The sequence below is a fragment of the Mercenaria mercenaria genome, chromosome 4 (assembly GCF_021730395.1).
Source record: "Mercenaria mercenaria strain notata chromosome 4, MADL_Memer_1, whole genome shotgun sequence".
Taxonomy (NCBI): Eukaryota; Metazoa; Mollusca; class Bivalvia; order Venerida; family Veneridae; genus Mercenaria; species Mercenaria mercenaria.
In genome coordinates this window covers 8,709,490-8,721,641 of record NC_069364.1, presented here as the reverse complement: position 1 = coordinate 8,721,641, position 12,152 = coordinate 8,709,490, and the positions used below count along the sequence as shown (strand labels likewise).

Sequence of the window (12,152 nt, the reverse complement as noted above, 5' to 3'; positions counted from 1 at the left end):
GACTGAAAAGTTATATGTCACACACTTTAAGGAAGATTATTTCATACAAATTTACAGTTAAATGGGATTATGATTTTTAAACGCAGTTACCTTCTGACCTTGGAGCTGTATGTTTAGGGCATGCATTTTTGATAAGCACTCCGCTTGTTATCGCAAGCGCATTTATCAACATATCATTCTGTTTTGTGAATTAAGATTTTGAAATGTTTACATTCTATCTATACAATTTGCTATCTGCCAGTTATAGGGAAAGCTACTATAAATCACACAACATGCGTATTACTTGAATTTCAAGTATCGCGTGATAATAGTACGGATCTAAAAATGCCTATCTATTTATCATTTAGCAATACTTCTATGACGTAAAGAAGATGAATATTAAATAGATATTGCATTCATATTGATAATTCATAGCATGAAAAATGAAAATTATTTCAAGCATGATCACCAGTTTATGAATATATTTCGAGAACATAAGTTAGAACACTCGGTTCCTTTACAGCTTTTTTCTGTATAAGTTCTTCCATTATTTATTACTGTCACTTCGTGCACATGATAATATCAGGCAAAAAAATGACTAGATTACACATGTGACTTCGGTGAGGCTAAATACATATTAAACGTTGTTATGCAAAGGGAGATGATCCTTGCAATAGAGAATATATAGCCAAAACACACAGTTCATATGACAAGAATGACTTACAAAAAGTATTTATATATCACAGCTTTTATTTGACGTTATACTATAACATTCACTCAAATATTTTAAGAATAACTATTATTTTCATTGACCTTATTTGAATAAGTTTAAAATTTTGTTAAGCAATTATCACAGCTGTATTGTCAATAAGTAAGCTAAGTGTATTTATCAAGCGCTTGCTGTAAGAATTTGATTGCAATTGTATAATTGTATTGTTACTCATACCTCTTACCTGACCGCCTCGGTAGCCCTGTGGTAGACCGTCCGCTCTGAGTGCAGGAGGTTGTGGGTTCGATCCCCGGCCGCGTCATACCAAAGACATTAAGCATTAAGAGGGTAGTGCTAGGACTGGTCAACCCGGTGTCAGTATAATGTGACTGGGCGGGGTATCATGTCGCGGGTCTACGGCGTGATATTCAATTGAGGCAGCACAACAAAGTTGGACATTGTACTCACTGCTGCAAGTAGACAGCGTCGTTTATATGACTGAAAAAATGTTGAAAAAGACGTTAAACCGAACACGCATGCACGCACACAAACACACACATACCTCTTACCTGTATGTCTATATACTCGTGCTTTTCTCATAGTCTTCTCGTAATTGCTATTGAATTGAATTGAATTGAATTGAATTGTATAATGAATCTTTTTTTTTTTTATTCTTAAACCGACCACCAGCAACTCAAATGTCAAACATCAAGGATCATAATGCACATAATCTCTGAATTGCTAAAATTGGTCCTACATTTAAAAGATTTAATTCGCACATGCATCTATTATGTTCACCGATAATACATTAAGTAAGATGATACGTTTTACAATTTACAGACATCATAGATACTTCGACTTTATTTACAAACTTTTGCAATGGATATCAATTACCAAACAGGTAGACTGATTATTTTAAAAACGTGTAATAATACCGTGACAAAGAATTTTTAAGATAAATAAAATTTTCATTTTGTACAGTAGAGTTAATTCCCTTGTTATAAATAACAAAATAATGCATGTTGAAGTTATCAGTTTTAGATATACGGTATACATTTTAATCGCGGACGTATTAGCGTAAAACGTATGGCTTTTTCATTTTCAATGCTTCCGTTGACTCAGCATTTATTATATAGAAGTTATTTTGAAATTATGACTGAAATGTTCAGGTCAACAGCTCTCAAAGACGTAAGTATCTGGCACCTGAGGCTTAAACTGACACTTCTAAATCAAAACATCATTAAACACGATTTAACGAGGTTCTTAAAATCGCTTTATACCCTTGTACAGTTACAAATCCCTTTAGGACTGTTCTTTTTCCGCTCGCAAGTATTTTTTTATTGATGTCGTTCTCAAACCTAGTAGCTTTTAAGTTAGCCATAAATAGTCACATGCATATTTTTAGACACGGTGACCGCTGCGTGTGAACTCTAAATGTAGACTAATACAAATATTTTTTTTTTCAAGTTTAGCCTGTGTACATTCATTTTAATAACTTTCGGGATAGACCAGATTTCAAGTTTGGCTTCTGCATTGTAATATCAATAACATTCGGGAAAAGATGAAGGTTGTCTGACGTCATTTTCTGTGTTGTTATGTTGTAGTCTTTTTACATTCATTTGTATAAAAATTTGGTTACTCGACAGATCTCTGTGCCGAAATTTCGTGTTGCTGAGTATAGAATATTCCGTGATCCTTTATTTTTCGAGTTGTTATTTTGTAGTGCCGTTGACCTTCCGACACGAAAGCATGACAGAGCGACACTTTCTGTGTTTGTTGGGGCATCATATCATCGCTCTACTAAGACGACAACTTGATATGTTAGAAATTGCGTGCGCCAGTAGGCCAAGCACAATAACATCTTGTCAGAATTATGACCCTTTTGTACTTAGAAAATTGAAGTTTCTGTGTTCACATATGTATTTAGTTCATTGTTTTGAAATCTATAGGAGCTATAGCTTTGTAACTGAGTTTGCACACTCGTTCATTTGATTTATGATCCATGAGAAATATGTGGCCATTAGTAAGAATACATTAACAAAAAGCAAATGGGTAGATAACCCGGAAATTCAACAGGATTCATGACATTTATTCTGCTTGTAACAGCAAAGGATCACAAAAAGACTATCTTCGGCGTATCCGTAACTACGTTTTAAGTGACACTGCCATACGTGTTTCTATTTAAGTTTGATTCTAAATAAAGGGGTATAAATGAATGTTTGTTTATTTATTTGTTTCTTTGCTTTGATTGTCCTTTAATGTTTTCTCAGTCATAAAACGACGGATTAAATTTGCATCCGTGAGCACATTGCTTAATATTTAGAGCTGCTTCACTGAAATTTATGCTGTAGACAGACATCATGATTCCCCACCCATCCACATTAAAGCGCATCAAACGGGCAGACTACTAGTACTAGTATCAGGTCATTTAGTATGAGCAGCCACTGCGGCAAGATATATGTGAATATTGGTTGGAACAATACACGAATAGTATGTATGTTTATAATCATAATGATATTTAGACGAGTGATTATTTTGAATTCTACATTGCAGTTAAGGTACGCGTTAGACACAGTGAATTTATAAGATAGTTTAAATTTTCTGAAAATGTATTTGTTATGCCGCAGTTACAGTTGAAATAACAGTAAATGGTATTTCACAGGAGAAGGATTAATTATTTCAGGGTTTTGCCTCTTTGTTTAAGGTAACTGTTTTAATTGTTGATGAACTATCAAGCGTTTTGCCACTTTTCAATCAAGAAAATAAAAAATGTTTCAGTAGCATGTGTCTGTCTTAACAATAATTAGATACTGCTTTTGTTCTGCACTAGCAATAGTATAAAATTATATCTATGAACTCACAGACCTAAGTCTATATATATATACCGAGTGACTAGTAATAGGATTAAAACAGATTATTATCTTACATGAATAATAAATCCATATTATTTTTGCTTCACACGTCAGTTTTAGTTGCAGTTTTAACACTTTATTAACATTTCTTTTGTACTAACTTATGATTGAAGAACGGACAAGGTTCACTTAAGCCTTGTATGGCCTACACAATTTTGAACATTTTCAAGCTGATGATAACTGTGAAAAATATACATTTTTTCTTACCAAAATGTTTATCTTGTATAGTGAAGGAGCTGTCTTGAAACATATCAGTTATTATCGCCCATAACATGTCACTGAATAATGCTGAAAGCATCGATTTTTTTTTTAAAAAAATGGACATTTTTGCTATATTTATGAGGTCACAGAGAAGTGATTTAGTGGTGAGCATAGTCAAGGACCACAAAAACATTTTGACCAAAGGTTCAGCTTCTTTCACAGAATTTATGGTCACAACTTGTTTGTGGTCGACAGCTGTGCCTATATTGTAAATTTCAGATTTAGTTAGATAAATTGGTTAAAAACTGAAGGTTTCCCATACCTGTAATGTTAAAAGCGCTTCCATTTATGTCAGATATTTTTCTTCGATAACGAATGAATTGTAGAATATTGCATGCAGTTTGATAAAACAATACTCCTTGGTGAATGAAACTTTGTTGAAACTGCTGCATTTAGACATATTCAGTATTTAGGCCAGTTTTGGGCGAAAGTGAACCTTCTCCTTAAGCAAAACTAATTTCTATAATGCCATAAAGAGTAAATAAACTGAAGTAAATTTTACACTTCAGAGATAATTAGCATAGGCTTCAAAATGTTTACACTTGAAAACGAGTATTACATCAGGTTTATACTGCTGCTAGTAAAGGGCGGTACCGAAGTGCTCAGGAAAGTAGTCATTAAAGGACTTCAGAAACGAAATGTAAAACTCGAGACGTTCCTGGAAGAGAACAGATCTACAATATGCAACTCGAATCTCATTTCAAAGATCCAACGGGATATTTTATACCCACCTTCACCAGATTCAACTGACATATCCAAATGGGACATTTCTCTTTTATCGTTCATAATTCTTGAATTTTTGAAGTCATATTTCACTGCTGGTGATATATCATCGGTGGTAAAGCTAAGAGATATGCAAGATATGGTTTCCGCCCACCAAGCCGACGCTGCTATAGATGGAAGAGAATTTACAACAATTTGGAGTGATCTGTCTGTAACTATCACAGTATTATGTCATGCAATGGAACTGAATGATAATGAAAAGGACTTTTTGATGAAACTAGTGAGCAGTATTGCTAGCGCTGATCTTGATATGAATGAGGCAGTCAAAGAACTTAAAATGTTAAAAGACACAGGTGAATTTCTGAAAGGCATTCAAACAAGTCTTACGAATCTTGAGTATTTAGAATCTGCGAAACAGTCGCAATCGGCACTGGAGACGTCAGTGAGTGCTTTAAATGAAGGTTTGTTTAACATCAATTCACATTAACTTGTTGTGTGCTTGTGTATGTGATAGCTTAGTTTAGTTTAACGTCACACCGACAGCATTTTGTCAGCGTGGACTTCTTACCAAGGTGTAAACTAAGTCATAATTTATATATTATGTACCCTATTGAAACCCGTTTATTTGATTCAATGAATCGATAATGACTCGTAAATCTTTATGATAAAAATCAAAACTTTTCTATTTAATATTGATGGTATATAATATAAATACTGTATCGTAATGCTGATTTCATTTAATTAATCCAAATTCCTCTAAAGCTATATATTGTCAACAAATTTAGTCTATAAGTGTATTATTCTATGTTTAAATGATATTTGATAATGCATTTATCACCGAAATGTGTATATAATATCTCCAACTTGACTTGATTCACCGAAAAAAGGTCATGACACTGTAGCTTATACCTCGATAAACGCAATGACTTATGCCAATGGTAAATATTTATGTATAACTTTAATTCTGTAACCTTTGTGGCTAAGTGGTTAAGGTCGCTGACTTTGAATTACTTGCTCCTCACCGATGTAGATTCCAACCTCACTCGGGGTGTTGAATAGCCATCTAGCTGACTTACAGAAGGTCGTGGTTCTACTCAGGTGCCGCCCGTGACACAATAATACACGTTGCTGTTCTTTTTTTACCAATGCTGGAAAAATTGCCATATAATGCTGTCGATGTGACATTAAACTCAACAGAAACAAACGCAAAACAAATTCTATAATGACATTTCCGTTAAATGCGGTACTTATATGGTTATGTAAACTGTCAAGAAACAGAATTAAGTCTGATGGGCAAGAACAGAAGAAAAACTGCCATTTATTTTTAGATCTCCAAATTTTATGAATAATTTATAAAAAGAAACAGATGCTGTGTTTTTAAACAGTGACTGAATACTTTTGATTTTAATGACCATTCATCCAAAGAATGATACTTAAATGTTTACTCATAGTGTATGATTGGTCTTTCCATGTACTACTAGTTAATCAATGTTTACCTAGTCTTTGACATATGTTGAATAATCAGGTATACATTTTCAAAAAATATCCGTGTACTACTTTCTAAAAATGTATACTCGGTGTTTGACAGTTGCACACAGTGAATGATCGGGAATTTCCCATCATATTTTCAGAAAATGTCCACTTATACAACTGAAAAACTACATGTAATTCGATATTGTATTGAATTTAAAGTTGTCATTACAGAGACATGTCACGCGCTGATCACGCGCTTATGACGCTTAACCTTTTAAAAGGAAGCGATATAGATTTAACTGTTTATCAAAAAGGTAATAATAATTTTAAAGTGTATGTTGCTTCTTATCGGACAAGTTGGTAAAGAAATTATTGTATATATACGATATTTTCCTTCTAAAGTGAAGGTTAGCAAATAGTAAAATGTAACTATATACGACGGTCAGGAGTAAAGTTACACAAATACAATTCATTCACTAAACGGAAACACGCAACAATGTATTTATAAACCTAACGATTGTTTGGTTTTTATCTTTATACATATCATAGGGTCATAATGCCTTTTTTAGATGTGTCTGTCACATCCTTATGAATATAAAATGTTATTTTGTGTTAAATCATAGTTTCAGTAATTGTTTTCACGAATATTTGATTAACATAGTAGGAAGTATTATCGAATCCATTGACTTCATAAGCCCCTTTATGGCTCTGCCTGTATCAGTTTATGTGTAATATTGAAAATAGTGTTTTTCTAACCATCTATGTAAATTCTCTTTTTGGACTTCTACTTTATCATGCCCGGATCCAGAAAAAAATGATTTAGGGGGATAGGGTGGGGGTGGGGGTAAGGGGCACCAATTTGGAACGAAGGCGTAATCGGCGAGGAGCATAGCGCCAGTGGAGGTCGGTACGGGAGGGGACACATCCTTGTGTTAGAGGGGATCAAGGGGTCTCTCCCTGGAAATTTTTGAAATATAAGTATGATATGGCAGGCCATGGTGCATTTGTCGGTATAAATTTTGAGGTACGGGAGGGAGTATCCCCCTTTTGTGTGGGGTTTTAAAGGGAGACTCCCCCTGGAAATGTTTAAAATTTAGGTATGAAATGGTGGCCTCTGGTGCATTTTTAGGTCAAAATTTTCAGGTTCAGGAGGGGAAAACCTCCCTCCTGTTGGGGTGTTAGAAGAGTCTTCCCGTGGAAATTTCTGAAATACAGGCATGAAGTTGTGGCCTCTGGTGCATTTATGGGTCTAAATTTTGAGAAATTTTTATTCCTTTGCCAAAATAGTTGGGTGCGATTTTGAGGAGTGTAAGTCACACACCCCCCCCCCCCCCACCCCCCCCCCCCCCCCCCCTCCTGGCCCGACCCTGGATCCGGGCCTGCTTGTCTGTTTTTAACATAAAAGTTAAAGCCTTGAGGAACTTTAAGGAGATATAATATCATTAATGCATCGACTTCTTCATAGGTTTGGTAATAGTACAATCTAGAGCTCATAACTAGGCTGCAAACTTTATACGTGCACTGTGCTCTACCGTAGATAAAGCTCTCCGGGGAGTGTTAAGCGTAATTCACATCCGCATAAAGCTATCCAGGAGCGTTATGAGTACTCTTCTTCCGCATTAAACTTCCCACTAGCCTTATGCGGAAGACATGTACATACTCTTCTAAGCTAGTCGAAATACGTTACGCTTTAAGCATCATAGCTCAGTGGTGATTAACATAATTTGACAAGCTCGTGCAAGATATCAACATCGTCATCGTTATCACCGTCGTCGTCATCATTATCATCACAGTCGTTATTGTCATTTTCTAGAACGTTTCTTTGAAAAATTGCCATGAATGTTATCAAACATCATGCCTCGTCTTGGTTGACCTTGTTAAAAAATAACCCGCCAGAGATAATGTTAAACTTGAAAATTCTATCGGAGTCAAATGTATTATAATTTTAACTTGTTTCTTTTTCATTTTTTTAAATAAGATGAGAGGGTCATTTTTCAATGGAACAAGATGTTATATTACAACGGTGTCAGTGTCGTCCTCAGCGCCACGTCCTTCAAGTCTGATTTCGACAAAAGAATCTCTGTGGAATCATGTTAGGGCCTTCGAAGCATTTGTCTGGTCCGTGCAGAAAAGCACTGTTTCTTAATTACTGTCATTCGGCGTATCGTACCCTCGCTCAGCTATTCTCGTCTTTTTTATTCAATTACAAACCATACATATTTAACATAAAACTCTATGAACTGGACATATACCAAAACTATACAGTGAAGTGTAGTTACAGAGGAGAAGACGTAGAAGAAGAAGTTAATGAGAATTTTAATGGTGGTGATGATGATTATGATTATTATTAAGATGATGATGATGATGATGATGATTTTTAATATTATTTTCCTATATATGTCTTGTTCTTATTCAAGCTGGGATTTAAACTTGTCATTTATTTCTTGACTTTATTCAAGCTTTTACTTTTATGCGAATGGAGTATATATCCACTTCATGTAAAGCAGCCGAGGAGCATGATTCGGGTGGGAGCGGTATGCAGTACTACAGCTCATCGGGGAACGTTATTTAGAGTGAGCGTTATACGATTCAAAGATGCATGCAGGATTGTTTAAATATTAAATATTTATAGTTGATATACCAAGCTAACTGAAAATATTATACAGAATAACAAATGTAAGATTAAAATAAAAAATGATAAAGAACAATCTTTTATGAGAACTATCAAATTAAGATATACCAACGTGTTGTTACATTGTTAAATAGTAAACATACATTGCAGATGATTCAGGTCATTTGACAGAAAAAATGGACCGTGTACAGCTGACAGACACAGATGAAAGTAAAGATGTTATCGATGATGACGCTACTTGTACCGCGGTAAAGGACAGCAATACATCAAACTCGGATACTGACACTGAAAGTACTAAAATGGGAGATGAAAAAGAAATAGCTGAGAGTGCTGTGCCTGAATTATCGGAAATTAAAGGAAAGAAAAAGAAAAGAAAGAAAAATAAAAGGAAGCATAAAAAGGACACAGATGCTAAGCGACAAAAGCTTCAGACAGAAATAGACAAGGATGAAGAGATTGTAAATAAGCACGGACAATATGTGCGGGAAGACGGATTTGAACTTTCCCAGACGACATCAAACGCTGATAAGTCGTTGAATCCAAAACAACATGCCGGTATGGTATTTGGTACGGGGAAATCAACGAAGACGCAACATTCTGAAAACCCACCCGAAATGCGTGCTACTCATCAGTGTAGTCTGTTTGAAGGTGACATTAAAAATGATAAATCATTAGAAACAAAAAATGATGATGATAAAAATAGATCCAGTAAGAACCAAGAAAAACAAGCACAAAAGGGTGTTCATTCGGAAGCTGAAACACTGGACAAACTCAACAATGATGCACAGTATACGGCAAGTCAAGCAACGAAATCTGACAAAGATGGGACTGATGTTGACGGCGGCTACAAAACTAAGAGGGAAACCAGAAGTAAAACGAAAACACCAGCTGAGAGACCCAATTCTAAACCACGTGGCAAAGATGTGAGTATTATTACCGTATCAAAAATGTTTGAAAACTTATACGGAATCTGAATTACATAAAGGAAAATAATAAGCGACTTTAGAAATAAAAGTTTGATATTTTAGCCGACTCAAGTGATATAACATAACAGCTTGAAAATGCTTTTTTTTAAATTGAAATGTAGAAAATTAAATTAAAGGTCTTTATACTGTTACTGTACTCACAGCAGGTTTGGTATTTTGTTTTAAACATTCTTCTTGCCTTCTTTCTCATGTACTGTATCAAATGAAACATTTTTATAACTTTCCAATTTAGTCCTGTTGTTAAACATATTTTCAAAACCAACATATTTTTATCATAATTATAATTAAAGATATGAAGAATATAGCTCAATTTAAACGACTTGAAGTTGCAGTAGAGAGTTGTTCTTATTTTGTTATTAGACCTTTCATTATTTACATTAGAGATGGTACTTAACCAAGAAAATCTAAGGCAAACAACTCTGTATTCACTAATCAACTGAAGCCAACATAAAAATGTGGTCACAGGTGAAGGAAAACTAAATATGACCTTTTCCCAACAACTGACCTACATTTGTTCAAAACTCCTTGTATTCGATATACAACATGCACACTTTTCTCTTGGCTTACGCTAACAGTTATTTTATAAATTGGTCTGAGGCTCCGCTAGAAAGAAGTGCATCAAAATAAAACAAAATAATGCATAAATTCCTTTCAAGAAAATTTACGACAGTAAAAAATTGTTACCTCAGATGAAAAGTTTTGACTTTTTAGCTACTGTTGTTATATTCGTCAGTTCAAATTATCATTTTGAAGGTGTTTTTTATGCTTTATGTCACAGTTTTCAGATGTAATTATAATTTTAAGGTAGTGGATCGATAATGACTCTCTGCAATGCCTGTGTAATTATGTATTTGTAAGCAATGTGACATTTGCTTAACACAATAATTGCTTCCCATGAAGAACGTAATCTGATGAAAGAGCATGAATTGCGAATACATAATTTGACGATTTTCGTTACACGTCCACAACCCTAAACAAACTATAAGGTGTTTTATTTATTGTTGTAAACAAGACAAGCGGTTAACTTCTGATGTTCACATTAATTTACAACTTAATCCCTTTCCACAACTTAAAAACAGATTTTTGTTGGGACCCCTCATTTACAACTATATCAACATGAATTGTGTGCATTCATGAGTGAAAAATATTGATGGTAAAATGTTGTAGGGGTTTCTTTACATTATGAAATCTTTAATAACTTATTTCAGGTCAAGTTTCGGTATAGTTTTGGTAAGCCTATAATAAAGAGCATGTCATTCTCTGTCTCTCAGAAATTTTACAGGAGTTTTAGACTCTTGGCTTGTCTTCGATTTGAAATTTACCGAAAGACAGTTCGTTACAGGCTCTTTCAAAGTGTTGAAAGTAGACTAAACTTACACTATACTCAATTGAATTTATTTAGCTGCACAGACTTTTGATGTAGACTATAATTGTTGAAATCCCAAAATCAATGAAAAACTGGCAATACATGAGATGTCAATTTCGCTTCATATATTTTTACAGGATCATTTTAAAATATTTTGCAATCAATAATCCATGTTGTTTTCTGAAATAAGCATGCATATTCCATAAATATATGTAAATAAGATGTTGCATAGCTGTTGCGTTTTTGAAAGAAATTACGTTTGGTTTAAACAATATTTTATTTATCAAAATTGTATCCCCCGACAACAAAGTAAGGGGGCGGGGGGTATACTGGTTTCAGGTTGTCTGTCTGTCTGTCCGTAGACACAATCTTGTGCGCACCATCTCTCCTCATCGCCTTGACACAATTTAATGAAACTTCACACAAGTTATCAGTAACAACAGTAGTTGTGCATGGGGCATGTTAGGTTCTTTCAACAACAAAATTTGCAGAGTTATGGGACTTTGTTTCTTGTTAACATACTATGTACATACAGTCTGCATATGCAATCTTGTGCGCGCCTAATCTTCCGAACCCTTACTCACAATTTAATGAAACTTCACACAAGTGATTAGTACCAACAGTAGTTGTGCATGGGGCATGTTAGGTTCTTTCAACATTAAAAATTGCAGAGTGATGGGACTTTGTTTCTTGTTAACATACTATGTGCATACAGTCTGCATCTGCAATCTTGTGCGCGCCTAATCTTCCGAACCCTTGCACACAATTTAATGAAACTTCACACAAGTGATCTGTACCAACCCTAGTTGTGCATGGTGCATGTTATGTTCTTTTAGATAAATATTCTGCATAGTTATGGGACTTTGTTTCGAGCCTCACTCGGGGCGTTGAATTCTTCATGTGAGGAAACTATCCAGCTGGCTTCCGGAAGGTCGGTGGTTCTACCCGGGTGCCCGCTCGTGATGAAATAATGCACGGAGGGGCACCTGGGGTCTTCCTCCACCATTAAAGCTGGAAAGTCGCCATATGACCTATCATGTGTCGGTGCGACTATAAATCCAAATAAAATTGTTTTTTGTTACTATACTGTATACATACAGTCTATATACAT

The 12,152-nt window shown here is 34.9% G+C and overlaps 1 protein-coding gene across 1 annotated transcript in view; it reads left to right on the top strand.

Annotated features, from left to right (window-relative positions):
- The first annotated feature begins 3,244 nt into the window (after nucleotides 1-3,244).
- The window catches only part of LOC128556117 (E3 ubiquitin-protein ligase rnf213-alpha-like), a 76,258-nt gene continuing 67,350 nt past the window's right edge, over nucleotides 3,245-12,152 (top strand). Inside the window, exons 1-3 of the mRNA XM_053540036.1 lie at nucleotides 3,245-3,392; nucleotides 4,371-5,045; nucleotides 8,840-9,612. Of these exons, the coding sequence (XP_053396011.1) occupies nucleotides 4,394-5,045; nucleotides 8,840-9,612 (1,425 nt within the window). The 5' untranslated portion in view covers nucleotides 3,245-3,392; nucleotides 4,371-4,393. The remainder of the gene's footprint in view (nucleotides 3,393-4,370; nucleotides 5,046-8,839; nucleotides 9,613-12,152) is intronic.